This window comes from Nothobranchius furzeri, chromosome 17 (assembly GCF_043380555.1).
Source record: "Nothobranchius furzeri strain GRZ-AD chromosome 17, NfurGRZ-RIMD1, whole genome shotgun sequence".
In the NCBI taxonomy this organism is placed as follows: domain Eukaryota; kingdom Metazoa; phylum Chordata; class Actinopteri; order Cyprinodontiformes; family Nothobranchiidae; genus Nothobranchius; species Nothobranchius furzeri.
Window position 1 is genome coordinate 40,161,314 of NC_091757.1, and position 17,444 is coordinate 40,178,757.

The 17,444-nt window shown below is 40.6% G+C and overlaps 3 protein-coding genes across 4 annotated transcripts; 2 read left to right on the top strand and 1 right to left on the bottom strand.

Annotated features, from left to right (window-relative positions):
- Positions 1 to 1,048: 1,048 nt before the first annotated feature.
- med22 (mediator complex subunit 22) lies at positions 1,049 to 4,273 on the top strand. Of its 2 annotated transcripts, XM_070546043.1 has the most exons (5): positions 1,049 to 1,167; positions 1,325 to 1,499; positions 1,588 to 1,668; positions 2,174 to 2,382; positions 3,956 to 4,273. In XM_070546043.1, the coding sequence occupies exons 2-5, from the start codon at positions 1,377 to 1,379 to the stop codon at positions 4,146 to 4,148; spliced, it is 606 nt and encodes a 201-aa protein (XP_070402144.1). In that variant the 5' UTR covers positions 1,049 to 1,167; positions 1,325 to 1,376; the 3' UTR covers positions 4,149 to 4,273. The 2 variants fall into 2 exon arrangements, with proteins under 2 accessions (XP_070402144.1, XP_070402145.1); XM_070546044.1 differs by lacking the exon at positions 3,956 to 4,273 and having other exon boundaries at positions 2,174 to 2,795.
- A 178-nt stretch (positions 4,274 to 4,451) lies between these two features.
- c17h9orf78 (chromosome 17 C9orf78 homolog) lies at positions 4,452 to 7,336 on the bottom strand. The gene is made up of 9 exons (XM_070546045.1): positions 7,158 to 7,336; positions 6,942 to 7,001; positions 6,751 to 6,802; positions 6,593 to 6,663; positions 6,397 to 6,474; positions 5,384 to 5,581; positions 5,172 to 5,308; positions 4,993 to 5,097; positions 4,452 to 4,888 (listed from the first exon to the last, which is right to left on the bottom strand). Exons 1-9 carry the CDS (start codon positions 7,235 to 7,237, stop codon positions 4,791 to 4,793), a joined length of 879 nt encoding a protein of 292 aa, XP_070402146.1. The 5' UTR covers positions 7,238 to 7,336; the 3' UTR covers positions 4,452 to 4,790.
- Positions 7,337 to 7,346: 10 nt separating this feature from the next.
- nfu1 (NFU1 iron-sulfur cluster scaffold homolog (S. cerevisiae)) lies at positions 7,347 to 15,662 on the top strand. Its single transcript, XM_070546041.1, has 8 exons — positions 7,347 to 7,464; positions 8,057 to 8,157; positions 8,353 to 8,488; positions 14,429 to 14,495; positions 14,577 to 14,694; positions 14,771 to 14,834; positions 14,920 to 15,094; positions 15,264 to 15,662. Exons 1-8 carry the CDS (start codon positions 7,406 to 7,408, stop codon positions 15,300 to 15,302), a joined length of 759 nt encoding a protein of 252 aa, XP_070402142.1. The 5' UTR covers positions 7,347 to 7,405; the 3' UTR covers positions 15,303 to 15,662.
- The last annotated feature ends 1,782 nt before the right edge of the window (positions 15,663 to 17,444 follow it).

The window sequence follows — 17,444 nt, forward strand, 5'->3', positions numbered from 1 at the left end:
TCGTGCTGCTTTTGTCAGCAGTCATATCATCAATAAATACAAGAGAAACAGTTCCACTGGCAGCCATACATGCCCACGCCATGACACTTCCAGCACCATGCTTCACTGATGAGGTGGTATGCTTAGGATCATGAGCAGTTCCTTTCCGTCTCCATACTCTTCTCTTCCCATCACTCTGGTACAAGTTGATGGCTGAGAAGCCATATGCCCCACTACTTTTGGTCCCTTAACAAGTGGGAGGCACATATGCAAACTGTTGTAATTCCTACACCGTTCACCTGATTTGGATGTAAATACCCTCAAATCAAAGCGGACAGTCTGCAGTTAAAGCACATCTTGTTCGTTTCATTTGATATCCATTGTGGTGGTGTATAGAGCCAAAAATGTTAGTATTGTGTCGATGTCCCAATATTTATGGACCTGACTGTAGATCAACCATTAAATCAAGAGCTTTGCCTTCCAGCTCAACTCTCTCTTTACCATGGCAGACACAACACCCACATCACTGCAGACGCAGCACCAATCCGCCCATCGATCTCACACCCCATCTTTCTCTCACTTCTGAACAAAACCCTGGAAACTCCTCCACTTGGTGCAGAACCTCATCCCTGACCTGAAGAAGGTATTATACCCATTTTCACCTCAAAACCATGGTCTTGGACTTAGAGGAGCTGATTCTCAAGATTATAATTGTAAAATTTAAATGTATAAAATCCCCATAACACACCCAATAGTAAAATCAAAACTCTGTATGAAGCTTGCAGTAAATCACTTTTATTGTTTATGCAGGAACGAGTTGGGGTCGGGATGTCTTGACTTGTCCTGGACACGGGCAAGGGGGTCCTCAAGAAAAAAAAGGTTTGTTTTTGATCATCTGGCAGCATAAAAACACTAACTTTAGTGGTATTCGTGACAGAAAACTTGTAACATCCAAAAACATGAAGATCTTTTCTGCTGTAAAGTTCTAAATCTGAGGGGAGAACATTTTTAAATCCAAATGCAGCAGCCGTATAAGGCTGAAGAGAGCAGCCGCTAGAGGGAGTTAGACACATCCTAAACCGAATGTGAGTTCATCGAAATCCCACGAAGAAGAACGAGGAGGACCGTGAGGTTTTTGTTTATCGATACAAAAATATCTTTCATTTCTTTCTAAAAATGCGATGAACGGTGAGTAAAATTAGTATAAAAAATCATATATAAATTCGTTCAGTTACATAATATGAAAGTTAAAGTTAGATATGCGTTTTCTCGTCCGTGTTTAGTTGGAGAGACTTCTAATTCGGTGTTTTCTCCTGAACCCTATCTTTTCAAACCTCGTTTGCAGAACTTTAAATACGCGAGTGAACTGAAAGAGGTGACGTGTGTTCCTGAGCATCATGGCTACGCAAAGAGTTCTCCCTCAGAGCAAAGAGACGCTGCTTCAGAACTACAACAAGAGGCTGAAAGACGACATCAAGTCCATCATGGACAACTTCACAGAAATCATCAAAACAGCCAAGGTCACGTGGACACTGTAACCCTAACACTCTTAAGGTGTTCAAGCGCCACCCGCTTTCATGATTTTTCACTTGCTTGTTCTTTGTCCAGATCGAAGATGAGACTCAGGTATCCAGACCGACCCAGGCAGAACAGGACCATTATGAGATGCACGTCAGAGCTGCCAACATTGTGAGTATGGAGCAAAACTTTCAAAATCAGCCTTTTATTTCCTCATATAGATTTCTCTAAATGCGTTTACTAACTACTTTGGTAAAAGGGAAAGAGGAAGAAAAGATGGGCGTGATTGGAGCATGCTGGGGAAACACATCTGTGAATAAATGTGAAGGCGTGTGGTCATGAGCTGCAAGATCCAACAAGATCTCTGAATTATTCCAGATAACACAATATTATATTATAAAAACTACAGCAACTCCTCTGAAAAAGGTCACTTTTAAGTGTATGAAAACAGAAAAAACACATTTTACAGAACAGTCGTTTTTCTTTAATGATCGTTTATTTTTGTTTTCTTGTGTATTAATTTTATTTTTTTTGTTGGAAGTACAAACTAGTTTCTGTATACACACAGATTCCATCTTTTTTATTTTGTTTTTGCAGCTCTAAAAGTCACTGCAGTGCAGAAATACAACAAAGTCTTTTCCTAACTGACTTCTCGTCCTCTGCGTCGTGGTTCCAGGTCCGTGCCGGCGAGTCACTCATGAAGCTGGTGTCAGACCTGAAGCAGTTCCTGATTTTAAACGACTTTCCCTCTGTCAACGACGCCATCAGTCTCCAGAACCAGCAGCTCCGCTCGCTGCAGGACGAGTGTGACAAGAAGCTCACGTCGCTCCGGGACGAGATCGCCATCGACCTCTACGAGCTAGAGGAAGAGTATTACTCCTCCAGGTACAAATAGGCTCACACCTGCCCCGCCCCTCTGTTGTCTTGAGCAGAGCAGTTTCACTTTAAACCAGTTCATGCCTGAACCTGAGGAACAGTTCAGCATCTCGCTTCCATACCTGACAACCTTAGGTGTGAATTCATCTCGTTGTCACCCAGTGCCTTTACATCCTTCCAGGTGCCTTGAGCTTTTGCAACTGGTCCAAAGAATGACCTTAAAGGAGCAAACATTAAATATTTGCTGCATCAGCATTCCAAGCTTCCAAGTATTCACAGGAATCCGGTGCAGTTTTTTGAAAAATAAAGGATGCATTTTCATTTCTCTGAACCAAAGGCGGTGGTGTCTGTTTGCTGGAGTAAAGTGAGCCCATCTTAATTGTTAACCGCAAGAATAAATAAAAACCCACCAGACTTTTTATTCACATAATACATTTTTATTGGAAGAAGGAAAAAAAAAACAGAATGGGATTACTTGTATACTTTTATCTTTAAAATTATTTATCTTTTATTTAAATCCTAAATATTTTAATAGTTCTGGCTGCACGGTGGAGCAGGTGGTATCAATTTTGCCCCGCAGCCAGAAGGTTGCAGGTTCCAATCCCGGCTGCAGCCATTTTGCGTGGAGCATGCATCTTCTCATGTTTGTGTGGGTGGGACCAAGAACATACATATCAGGCTGATTGGACACTAAACTGTCCCTGCGTGTGTGTGTGTGTGTGTGTGTGTGTGTGTGTGTAATGGACTGGCGACCTGTCCAGGGTGTCCCCTGCCTCTAGCCCAATGGCCGCTGGAGCATTACTTCCCTACTGAGGAATCAGCAGTTTGGATTATGAATGGATCTTTTATTCATTTCATATAATCTAAAACAACTAAGATGTATTTTATGATGTTTATTCTACTAAAGAAAATTAGATTTAAATTGTTTAACCAGACGAGTCTGTAACCATGATGGTGGACTGGAGTCGCTCATGATGCAGTTTCACATTGTTCCAGTAGAATCAGGGTGGCAGAGAAATAAAGCAGAGACTAAACGCTGCGGTTTTTTTGTCTTGTCTTCTTTAAAAAGGCATTAAGGGGTGACTGTCGAGTTTGGAGCATGCTGAGTGTGGACCTGCATTTTCTCACTGCCCTTACGCTGCTTCTTCCATCAGCAACTAATTCCAGTCCTTTGCTGATCTTCAAATCAAAAGCTGACAAATGTTCTAAATCTTAAAAAGTAGCAAGTCTGGATCACGTGGAACCCATTCAACTGTTTTTCAGTTTGTTTTTACCCCAAATTGCTTTTTTCTAAATTAACATTTTGTTAAAATGTGACATTCTGAAAAGCAACCCATTCGTTTTTTTATTGTGTTTTGGGGGAAATACAAGCTTTAAAAAAACAGAAAAAGATGGATTTCCTACAGCCGTACAAATCAAAGCAGTTGAATGCATTTCTGGTGCTTCTGTGTAAGCCTCCGTGCTTCTAACAAACGTGCTTCCCTGTGCTTTTCTACGTGTACGAGTGTGATTTTCTGACTTTTCGCTCTTGTGTGCTCCTCTCTTTCTGCGATGATTCTTTGCTGGTTTCCGCTCTGCAAAGCTACAGTCAGTGGGACAGCACTGATCTGCCTCTGTGTGAGGCCTACCGCCGCAGGGACAGCTGGGCCTCCCGGGACAGCAGCAGCAGCTCCGTGCAGGACGAGCGAGAGGACGCTGACGGAACCTCCTCACAAGAATCAAACACCCAGAATCAACTGAACGGACATGGGACGGTCTCTGCTGAGAAACCATGAGGAGGGGGACGCTGGGGTTCACTTGTAGATTGAATGGTTTTGTTTTCATCGGTTTTGATTGTGTTTTAATTTGTGGACTTGAAATCTGAACAAAAATATCTGGAAATTAAAAAAAATCTGAATTATTTTGTTATTGAAACCTAAATTAGTAATGTTCCTCTTGGTTTGCATTAAAAAGTATTTAAAAAAAACGACATTTACATTAAATTTAGCTCAAAGCAGAATACTTACAGTTCTTTGTTTACATGTAAACCACTTAAATTAGCTACTTTTTATTTTTAAGATAAACATGGCAGCCAACAGTTCAGCTTTGGGTTTTTTATTGCTTAACGTCTCATTTTCAAGCAGCTGCTCTAGTTATTCCATCTCATTAGCTAAGTGCATCACTTTTAAACTTTAGTATGGTTCTTGTTTTAAAAAAACAAACCGAGATATATTTTTACACACTTAATAATTGAACAGCCAGCTCTAAAATACTGTAGACTTAGAGTGAAGCTAAAGCTGCTGACTTGTTTGAAAAACCAAACAGGAAATCACACAAATCTGGAGCTTCAACATTTTGGTCAACAAATGTTTTCAATAATAATTAGCAACGGCTCACATTTTCAGATGCCATTGTGTGGAGGAAACAGATGCAACTTTTTAATATCTTCGGTTCATCTTCTTAAACTTCTCGTAGTGGTAGTCATCCGTGGCCTTCTCGTTGTTTGGACGTTTGCGTGGGTTCGGTGGCGACGGAGCTACGGACAGACAAAAGAAACGAGTACAGGTTTTGGTTTCTGGAAAAAAGGAACCAAAAAGTGTTTTTGGTTTGTATCTGTGACTGTGTGGTCGTGTCTCGTACCCTCTGGGCCTGGCTTCTCTGTGTCGCCCACTCGCAGCGGTCTTGCTTTGGGCTCTTCTCTGTGTCTGTTGTGCCTTTGTGGTGCATTTGCATCCTCATGGTAGACTAAAAGAAAACAAAAGCATGATTAACAAACTTTTCTCCTCTAGCTGGAACGGATGCAGACAGCCTGAACTCACAGCGGTTATGTTGGACATAATTAACAGCAATATTCGTGGGAACAAACGACGTCCCGAGGTCTTTCTTCTTGTTCCTTTGCTCTGCCAGAAGTTTGGCTTTTGCCTCTTCTGTCTGGATAATGTTTTTAATCTTTGCACTGAGAATGAAACGACAGGGATTAATTTGAGTAAAATAAAAAGAGCTGAATTATTAAAGAATCTTCTGAATTTACTCAATGCCAAGGTCAACCTCCGGGATCCCACTCAGCATCTGATTGGACAACATCTCCTCTGTCTTCTTGGCAGAGTTCACTCGGATGTTCTCAGGAAGTTCGTACAGGTGGTCCTCTGCATTTTTCACCTTAATTTTCTGTTCCTCAGCCTCCACCAGGCCTTTCTTCTTTTTTAACTCTGTCTCAATATATTTCATCCTGTAAAGAAAAACACAATGGGAAATGTCCCACACGAACAACTGGATGGCAGCTACGTTAAGATTTTGAATACTAACTTGTAGATACTTAAATATTTAGTAACAAAGTTCATGTAATTCAAGAATTGAGATTGCTTTTCCAACTTTCTTTAGTAGAATAAAAAGCCTTTTCTTAAAATGCTGAATGAAGCCAGCCAGTAACATGCTAACAAAAGTTCCAACACCATTTCATCTCAGACAAAAGCAGTCTTTGTAGTTTGACTGATTTTACAGTCAACATTAACAGCTGGTTAATTCAGGGGTTGGTGCATAAATTGTTTTGTTGAGCAAAATTTGATTTCTGACAAATACTGACACTATTTTAGTTGTTTAAAGAGATGAAAACCCAGGTAAACACCAGTGTTATTTCTTGTCCAGGGCAGCCATTGTTGGACCAAACTTGTTTTTAATTTGTTTTCTTTGTGGAAATTCAACTTTATTATGTATGATGGAATATTTTTTGCCAGACGGAGGAAATCAACTGAACACCTTCCTTTTAGGGCTGGGCGATATGGCCTAGATGGGGCTGTCACATGTGTTAGGTTGAGTCACATTTTGGCTCAGGGTGGTACAGCTTCTTAAAGGGACATGAATGTTGACGACCTACACACACCTCTTAATTTTTTTATTATTGAATTTCTTGACATGAGAAAAATTATCTCAAAAGTCAGAAATTTCCGTTAGAGAGGAAAAAAACAGAGCACAATTTAAATAGAGGTTGGACAATGTTGAGTCTGAAGAGGAAATGATTATAATACAGTTTAAAGAAAAGCTCACATGTCTGCATCTTCATCCCTTCTGTTGGTCTCGGCGGAGAATGAAGTGCCCAGGCTGAGGTCGGTTTCATCTTCTGTCCTGTTAATGAATCATCCTGGATGAGTCAGTCATATCCGATTAACTGGATTTGGTTTAATTGTACAAAGCATTCAGGCAGGTATCTATGTTGCACCTGAGGGTGGAAAACTTGACTCACATGTCTCTATTCCTGTCTTTCACTTTCTTCATGTCTACAACTCCTCCCGTCTTCAGTTTGAAAGGATCATTCTGTCAGAAGTGATCAATAAAAAAGTAAACGTTCAACATGTTGCTATTCAACACACACACACATTTTTTTTTCCAAAGAAAACTTACATCAATTTCGACTTCTGGAGGCAGTTTCTCTCCCACCAATAAAGCTGTCACACTAGACAAAAAGTAAAAGGTGTAAGTTAATTCACATCCAAGCAGTTAAGTATTGACATTAAGCACAACTAATTGCTTCTGTGTGAAACGTGCTACATAATAAAGATGTCTTCCATTCTACATTCATATTAACATGTTACCTGACTCCGCTCTGTCGTTTCCTCAAACTCTGAAGTTCTTTAGCCTCTTCTACTTTTGATCTAAGAAAAAAAAATACAAAAGCACAAACATATTTAGGTAGGCAGCTTATTAAAATACAACTAACAACAATGGCGTTCTGTTACTTTAATTTTGGGTTAGCGGCTAGTTTGCTAACACAACATATATCTTAACAACTCGTTGTTCGAGTATTTTACCTGACTTCTTCTGTTGTTTCATCCTCCTCTTCATCATCCGACGAATCTTGTCTTCTTCTAAAATGCCTACCACAAGGCATATTTAGATAGTTTAACGTAAATATTTGAAGAAGCAGCGCCTTACTGCGCGTAAGCTTGACGCTGATAATTTCGGGGGGAAACTTTAACAGACGTACAAAAATATTCGTCACTTCCGGAAAAGTATAATCTACTTCCGTTCTTCTTGAAGGATCACAACCATAACAATCATGGCGGCTTATAAACACGTTAGCGGGTTGTTGGGGATTTCTGCTAGACTTTCACGACCGTAAGTGGATATTTTGCAGGATTTTACCTTCTATTGTGTTTAATTTTTTTTCTTTTACTTTTTGCAACATGTGAGTCATTTCTATGCGACTGTGTTTAAGCTTGTTGGTTTAGTGTGGAATGACGCAGACTAAACATTAGGTCTGGAAACGAGGAATGTTTCATTACGATGTTTTTTCCCATCAAAAATGCCCTTAAAGTAAAATTAACACTAAACAAACCTGCATAAATGTAATAAATTTTTATCTTGCATCCATCTTTTTGATCATTTTTATTTAGTAGGGGAAAAAATACAAATCACCAGAACAAATGTGCAGAACGCGTTTTTAAAGCGTGCTGAAACAACTCTGTCATCGCGCCATTGCCTTTTTATTAATGTTTTGCTTTCCTTAGTTATAGCATTTGTATTTGATTTGGTGTTCCTGTTCAGTGTAGGAGCTTGTTCGCACATCTTCTAAACAGGAGTTTACCCGTCTTATTATTGCCACATTTTAGTGACGGTAAAGAAATCGTCCCTACACACAACAGCATAATATTTTTTATAATAAAGAATGTTTTTTTTATATTACTGTTTATCTGTTCATTATTTTCAGTCTTGTTGGCAGTGGATGTCAGAGCAATGGATTCCACTGGCCCTCGCAAGCTACTGGAGTTTCAAACAGATGGCCACAAAACCCCTTCTGGACTGTTCCTGGTTTGTTTATTTGCTGCAACCTCTAGTGTGACTTTTTATTAAATAAGAGTGATTGTCTTTTATTGTCACGTTTTCCACAGTGATGTCAGATGCTTAGGTGTTGTGAGAAAATCGGGCATTCTGCACATGCAGAAAATGACCACAATTCTCTTGTAGCCCTTTTTAAAAATTTGCATTACATTTTTTATGTTACAGGAAGGTCCATGTTTGTGCAGACACAGGATACTCCAAATCCAAACAGTCTAAAGTTTTTGCCTGGGCGGACAGTTCTCGAAGAGGGAACCATGAATTTTGCAGGCCCTCGTGATGCTTACTGCTCACCTTTAGCCAGGTATTTCCTAATACAAGATTACTAATCTCATATTAACATATCAAGTTGTTTCCTTACTCTGAGCAAACTCTGTACCAGGGGGTACCTTGTTGTATGTTTGCCAATATATGCATATTGTATCCACTTAACTGAGAGAGGCTTGTCTAAATGGTGGAAGCAACATTTTTTACTGTCATCTTAAAAATGTAATAGTTTATATATATATACAGTTTATAAATAGGAAAAGGTAGTATTTAGCTTTTAGTACAAAGCAAAGGTTAACAGTATGAAAATAAAGTGCAACTATTATATATTCTTTGGTGCAAGACATATGAAACATCTTCTCTAAAAACATGAAATAAAAATATTTAGATCCCAAAATAAATACAAAATGAATAAACATACAATGTAAATAAGAGATAAACTATGTACACTGTAAACATGAGACCTGGCTATTTTTCTTGTTGCTGTTGATGCAGCAGAGGACAAAGGTTGTAGACTCGGGTCAGCTTTTATTTATTTTATTTTATTTTTTCACGATTAAAGACAGTGCATACTTCGGCTCAAATAGATGCATTGTGTGTTAATAAGCAGGGCATGCATTGCATAGGGCCACCAGGGGCCCGCAGAGGGCTGCTAACTTTGAACCAAGCCAAAACCACAACGTCTAGCACCAAAAATATACCAATACCTACTAAGTATTTTCGGACTGAAGAGGCACCAAGTTTTGAAACCAAGCTCTAATTAAGAGTCAGGTATTAGTTTTTCGGTACTTTGTTTTCTTATTTCTTTGAAATGGTGGATTTTTCCAAACTAACCCCAAATAATTGTTGGTACCACTTTACAATAAGGCACCCCTTATAAATGATTGGTAAATGTTAATAAATATGTTGAAATTAATTCATCTGTAACTCTTTATAAGTGTTTATCGTCATTGGGGGCAAGAAAGAGACAAAAATTGCTAAATGGTGAGCCAAATATAATCACTTGTATGTTTTGTCTACAGTTGCCATTTTAAACATTTCAAACTAAGTTGCTGCCTTGTTAGCTAAATGGGCATTTGTAAACATACTTTTAGCAAATATTATTATATTTTATAACTGTATTATGAAATATCCACAAATGTCAAAGGGAGCCCCAGTTTAAAGTGTAAAGTCTGTCACCATTGATTTGTAAGATAACAGCAGGACCGAGTCTCACTATTTATATATTTTGCATTCCTAAACATATGAACAAGCCATTTAAAATTAACTCAATCTATATGATACTACTTTAAGTCCCTCTTTTGGCATTTGTATATTTGTAATAAGCATAATAAGTAGTCTTTTAGGGGGAACAGAAATGTAAAGTGGTATCAACAGTAGGGATGTGTAGTGGTGAAATTCTGGCTATATGATACGTATCACAATACAGGGGAGACGATACGATATATTGCCATATTGAAATTTTCTTACATCTCTAATCAACAGATGTTTTTTTTATATATGTAATGACTAGGATGGGACATAAGAAAGGGGGAGAAGAAGCCAAGAGAAATTTCTAATGGTGTCTAAATGACTTTTTTAGAAGGTCCGCCCAGAGTTTTATCAACTTATTTCTCCATAAAACTTCTATGCTTCACTCTTTGTATGACATTCAGTTTAGTTTGTTGTACCAAAACAATTCAAATAAACATTAATGCTCCAAAGTGACATGGTTTGGGGAATGTGTTTAACCCAAGACATGCAGAATCACACATTCACAGACCTTATGGTAAAGAAAAAAAAGAATCTTATTTTTAAACGGGAACTGAGGGTGCACTGGAAAAGCCCAGTGGAGATCGAGAACGGGAGTGCAGCATCTGAGGAGGGGAGAGCAGATACAGGTGAGTCCAGGATGGTAAGTCTAAACTTGATGGGTGCAGAGAATAGACTTACTGGGAGAAGGGGAGCGTAGGAATGAGGGAGGGTAGGTTGAGTGCCGGGGTAAATCCAAGTGGGGTGTCCAGGAGAGGGAGTGAAAGGAGTGCGGGCTGGCCTGGAGGAATGGAGAACGGTGAGAGCTGCGTCCGGAAATCCTATGGGGCACAGGTGAGTAATCCTGAGGAGTCGCAGAAAACCAGAGACGTAATCCAGAGAAGTTACAGAAGTCCAAAAACATTCCAAAACCTGGTAACGGGTAAGCACAGGGAAAAGATCCAAAGGTTCACAAAAATTCCTAGAAACACTAGAGCACAAAATCCAAGAGTCGCAAGTGGGCAGGAAACTACCAAGCTGTAGTAATCATCCGGCGTCGAGGAGTGTTCTTCACCCTCCTTTTGTAGCCAGACCCGCTGATTTCAAATCAGCTGCAGCTGGAGCCTCCCTCTCCTGAAACACATAACTCAAAGATGGGAAATCTGAGAGGAGTACTCACCCCGGCACATGACAGTACCCCCCCCCCCCCCCCCCCCCCCCAAAAAAAACGGTCTCCTCCTGGCATCCTAGCTGACGCGGCCTCGTAGTCCCGGATCAGGGACGGATCCTCAATGAAGGAGTGGGGGACCCAGGAACGCTCCTCCGGACCGTACCCCTCCCAGTCGACCAGGTACTGGGTATCCCGGCCACGGGGTTGAAAATCCAGAATCCTGCGAACTGTATAAACCAAACCCCCCTTTTTGAACCGCACAGGCGGCGGAGGAGCTGGCGGAGGGCAGAGGGGGCTCGAAACCACAGGCTTAACTAAGGACTCGTGAAATACAGGGTGAACCTTAAGGGAGCGTGGGAGCTCCAACCGAATTGTGGAGGGAGTAGGGACGTCCAGTATCTTGAACGGACCTAGGAACCTGGGAGACAGCTTACAGGAGGTTGCCTTTAGCGGGATGTCCTTGGATGAGAACCAGACCTCCTGACCAGGGGCGTAATCCGGAGCCAGGCGCTGCCGGCGATCCGCCATCCGTTTGTTTTTATCGGCTGTTCTGTCAAGAGCCTCCCGGGTGGAGGCCCAAGCACGTTTGGCCCCCCGGAGGAACTGCGGAACCGTGGAGGGAGCCGAGGGCTGCTGGGGAAACAGGGCTGGTTGATACCCTAAGGAGGCTTCGAAGGGAGACTGACCTGTTGAAGTTGAGACGTGGCAGTTATGGGCATATTCGACCCAGGCGAAGTGGGAACTCCAGGAGGATGGGTGAGCGGAGCAGACGCAGCACAGCATCGCCCCGAGCTCCTGGTTCATGCGCTCACATTGTCCATTAGTCTGCGCGTGGTAACCAGTCGTGAGGGCGACTGGCTCCCAGAGCCTCGGCGAACTCCTTCCATACTCTAGAGATGAACTGGGGTCCCCGAACGGAGAGAATCTCCTCAGGGATACCGTGCAGCCGGAACACATACTTAATGAGCAGTTTTGCTGTAACTGTGGAAGAAGGGAGAGATTTTAATGGTATGAGGTGGCAGGCTTTAGAAAACACCACTAGTAGTGGTGTAATAACCACTTCAAGTGTAAACTGGCATTGGGGATTAGGTCGGTGGAGCACAGGGGCAGTTGTAAATCTCCTCTTTGGCGTCTGGAAAGCAGCCTCGGCTTCTGGGGGCCAAACAAAAGGCCGATAAATAGAGGTCAAGTTTGTCAGAGGGGCGGCTGTCTGACTGTAGTTCCTGATAAATCTGTAAAAATTGGCGAATCCCAGGAACCTCTGCAGTTGTTTACAGGACGTCGGTGTGGGCCATTCAGTGACCGCACGGATCTTATCGGGGTCTGCCCTCAAATTCCCGCTCTCAATGATGGGTTAGTAGTATAATGAGATAGATATTTCTTGTTATTGCGTTTTCATCAAATGCACTACGGATGTTTGTCTGTGTGTTTAAGTAACTACAAGAACAACTTTTGGTTTTTAGAGATTGAAACTGAATTTTATGCTGATGCTAGAAGTTTTAGTTCTGTGCTACAAAACCTACAACTTTTGTAGCACCAGTGCAATGAGCTAGAAACGTTAACATGCAGCCTTGAAACGGGATCGAGAGAAAATTCCTGGGAGACGATCGTCTCACCATCAACTTCAACATCCTGTGTGCTGCCCATCAACTAGTTCCCAAACCATTTAGCATTTGAAAAAAAATTGCAATGTCTACCAACATTTGAGAGAAAATGGGGTTGTCAACTGTCAAACAACAATGAGAAGTCGATGTCAGAAGATTCCTAGAGTCCTCTAGTCTCTTCTTTTGTTGTAATTCATGCTTGTACAACTAACCAGATAAAATAAGATGCTGAACGAATACTCAAGGAATCTTAATACACTTTTTTTTTTTTTTTAGTAATAACAGCATTCAGTTTTAACTTATTAGGCCACAGCGTGTCATGGTCTACTTAAAAATTAGATCTATCTGTATTTGAGAGATGCATTTCTTCCTTGGGGCCTGAAGTGTTTCCAGTCTGCTGTTAAGATTTTAAACATGTAATCTGACCTTTATTTAACACGGTATTATCCTATTAAGATAAAAAAAAGCACTTTTTTTAAGTAGCATCACATAATACTGTAATTTATGAAAATGCACAATTAAAACACAAGATTGAAAAAAAAACACATGGATTATTAAAAGTAAACACATGTGAGTCAGCCTCAGATAATATAATCACAAAATTGTTGTGAGAACCATGAATTATCAAGTCTTGTAATCATATATTTTAATAGCAGCATGCTTGTTCGTAATGTCTGAAAACAATGATTTTAAAGCATTCTCATGCTAGGGAGGTCTCGGGACTCGGAGGAGTCATGAAGAATGAGGTCATGTGAAAAAGCGTGATCATAGAACAACGAAAAATTTGTGTTATACATTTAGATATTTTTGTGTCTCTTACTCCATCAGCAAAGCGCAATAAGAATACACCAGAACCATCCTTGAAATGGGGGCAAACAGGGACACGTTTAGAGTATCCTTTGAATTTGGAAAGCGTTGTCGCGTCCTCGTGACATAATCATCCTTAAAATGTGTACTCGGTAGGATTCAGCACCTGAATTATGGACACGCCCTGTAAAACAACCTTTCAGTCGGTTATGATCAGGTGTGCACATAAGTGGTTCGCAGGTGCGCATGCGCTGTCAAAATAAACAATGCGCAGCTGAAAAAAAGCTGCAGCACGCATTTACGCACCTAAGATGCTCAATTCAATTCAAAAATACTTTATTAATCCCAGAGGGAAATTGATTGTTGTGGAGGAAGGAAGACATTTCTGGAGCATTTTAAAGATGTCCAAAAAGCAAGCTCCATTAAGTAATTGTTTTTGGTGTTCCTCCACCTCCCAAAAAAACGTCAGACTGAGTCAGAACCGCAAAAGAAAAAGAGTATTTGCGGAGAAGTTCGCTGTAGGAGGTTCGCTGGCTTCAAACGAACAATGAACGCACAGAGATGTGGTGCAGATTATGCCATGAAAATCCCACCCTGGCAGACAAAAACAGCGGCTTTTACATAGGCACTAAAAACTTCAATCATCCAGCGTTTGATAAACGTACTAACAGCAGAGAACATCAGAAAGTTGTCCTCTGCTGTGTGTGAACTGGAGGACGTCAGTCAGGATAGTGAGGAGGATGATCAGTCTGTAGAAATAAAAATGGCATTTATGCCATTTTAAAAACTTCAGTGCTCTGAAATAGTAATTTTGTTAAGTGCTTTAAAATTCATTTTATTTTATTTTTGTTATCACAAAAGCAGCTGTTTACACATTGTGTTTTACGTCCAGACAATTCAGTCATGTTATTTGAAAATTAGGTTTAAGTTAAGCTGGCAATATGTACCTGTTGTACTTATTGTTTTCAGTCAAAGTTAAAATAAGTTTCATCATCAACGCGTTACTCTGTTTTGTTCCTATTGTGAGTTGGGTTAAGAATTAAGTGCAGTAAAATGTTTGGACCAAGCAACAACCATAGGTTCTCCCCTGAGTACCAACCCAAAAATATTATGTGCACTCCTGGTTATGATAAATGGTATAATCAAACCCTTGTGTTGTCTCCAGACAGCTGTTTAGAATTGATGGAGTTAAAAGTGTCTTCCTAGGTCCTGATTTTATCACCATTACAAAGGTAAGTTTAGCTCCAACATGGTTAAATTTCAGTACTGTATGGCATCTCTGGTGGAATTAACTTTTTATTCTCATTAACTAGACGGATCATAATACGGAATGGAAGGTGATGAAACCCGATGTATACGCAACCATTATGGACTTCTTTACATCTGGACTTCCAGTTGTCAACGAGGACAGCAAGCCAAGGGCAGACACAGGTAAACAAGGAAAACACATAGATCTGTTCATTAAGATGCATTTTAATCCCCAAATGATCTCTATTTATTTTTCCAGCACCATCTGAAGATGATGATGAGATAGTTGCTATGATCAAAGAGCTGCTGGATACTCGAATAAGGTACGGATTGGTTAAATATTCAAACTGACACTGTGTATTTGTGATTTTCTTTCCCCTCACGCATGACATTGATTTTATTCTCCAGGCCAACAGTGCAGGAGGATGGAGGTGATGTTGTCTATCGGGGATTTGATGATGGCATCGTTAAGCTGAAACTGCAGGGCTCCTGTACCAGTTGCCCCAGTTCAATTGTAACTTTGAAAAGTGGAATCCAAAACATGCTGCAGTTTTACATACCTGAAGTTGAATCTGTGGAACAGGTTTGTTGTATTTATTTTCCCACTGTTGTCATTTGCATAGTTTCCAAAAAAAACTGTTTTGGCAATAATTTTTGGAGGTTTTTAGGAGAAAGTTAAAGAGTGATCAAAGGTCAATCAATACGAAAATCTATGGATCCTAAAATTGTTAAATATGAATTTTTTTTTACAGGTGAAGGATGATGAGGATGAGGAAGCAGCTCAAGTTTGAACAACAAAAACATCAAACTTATTTTCAAAGACCTCTTTTAAAGCCATGTGCTTCAATCAAAGCCATAGGACCAATGAAATCACCTGTTGTAGTGCCCAGTTTTATAAAACAATATTCATCTAGATGCGATCGTGTATTATGGAGGTTTTGTTTGCTGCATGGATATTTCAGACAGAGTAAGACAGAACTGATCAGCCATAAAAATAAGTTGTACAGCTGAAATAATTGGAATTAATTCTTTTACAGTGTTAGTTGATTAGGTCAAAGTAGCCTTTAGGCAAAGATGTTCATGATGAATCTGTATATAAATACATATTTTATATGTATGTATGTTTAAAAGTAAAAATTCTCATCAAAGTACTTTGTGGCTGTGTGTTTATGTTCCCATACATTTATATTATCACCCTTTTTTTATATATTGAGATCTAGCCTCAGATTTTTTTATTGTCATTGTTTTCATCAGACTTACAAGACTCAGCAAATGTACAGTCAGCTGTTTTTACATCAGGTAATGTGATATTTACACATGTTGCTCATATTTTATCAGTCAGACACTAATCTTTTATGAAAATTTTACTTGCTAATTTGAGTCACAATAATCTTTACTAGATAAATGATAAAATTCCTGCATGGTTGCATGTAGATAGATTTGATTTAAAATTAATGGCTTCTTGTAATAAAAGCCTGCGATGGACTGGCTGGCTGTCCAGGGTGTACCCCACCTAATTGCCCATTGACCGCTGGAGATATAGGCACCAACTGGACCTGACTGCAGCCTTTGACACTGTTGACCATCACCTGCTACTGGAGAGACTGAGTAGGCCTATCAGGATCTGCTCTGGAGTGGTTCTCCTCTTATCTCTCTGGGCGCTCCTTTTCTGTGGCCGTCTCCAAGTTTAGGTCCTCCACCACCTCTCTTACCCATGGTGTCCCACAAGGTTCTGTGCTGGGGCCTCTGCTCTTCCTCCTCCATCTGCTTCCTCTTCAGCACATCCTGAGCTCCTTCAAAGGAATCTCCTACCATCTTTACGCAGATGACATCCAACTGTACATCTCCTTTAAGCCCCATGAGATGTCTAAGCTGCAGCTGTTACACTCCTGCTTAGACTATCAAAACCTGGATGGCTGGGAACTTTCTACAGCTGAATGAAGATAAGACTGAGATCCTCATCTGTGCCCCAGACAAGCTGGTTCCCAAAGTCAGACTCTCTTGGTCAGCGTGCTTCCCACACCAAACCTTCTGTCAGGAATCTTGGCGTGACCTTTGACCCAGCTCTCACCTTGCATTCTCATGTCAGTTCTCTTGTTTGCTCTTCCTTCTTCCATCTCAGGATCATTGCTAAGCTGAGCCCCATTCTGTCCCGCTCTGAACTTGAGACAGTTATCCACTCCTTCATCTCCTCATGCTTAGACTACTGTAACTCTCTTTTCACGTGTCTGAGCAGAACCTCCCTGAACCGTCTACAGGTGGTTCAGAATGCCTGTGCTCGGCTTCTGACCAAGTCCTCCAAATACACCCACATCACCCCGCTTCTCCTCCAGCTTCACTGGCTGCCAGTCAACTTCAGGGTTCATTTCAAGATCCTGGTTCTGGTCTATAGGACCTTACATAGACAAGCACCATCTTACATTGGTGATCTTCTTAGTCCCTACACCCCCAGCAGGTCCCTGAGGTCCAGTGACCAAAGCCTACTGGTTGTGCAGTGCACCAGGCTAAAGACCAAAGGTGACAGATCATTTGCTGCTGTGGCCCCCAGACTCTGGAACTCTCTCCCCCTGAGCCTGAGATCAGTGGACTCAGTGGTCTCCTTTAAAAAGCAGCTGAAGACTCACTTGTTCAAGCTGGCTTTTGGATGACCTTTTTCACCCCTCTCTCTTTATTCTGCTCTCCCCACCTATTCCACCTTCCTCAGGATCCACTGACTTCCCTCTTTCCTATTCACTCTCTCTTTCTTAACATTTTTTCTCTTAAATCCCAATTGCCTATTTTTGCTCATTTTAAATATATATTTTTAAACATTTTCTAAATGCTTTTTTATATTTTTACTTTTTTTTTGTTTTTGTGAAGTGCCTCATGATTTTTATCTTGAGAGGCGCTATAGAAACGATATTTTCTTCTTCTTACACTCTTATTGACACACA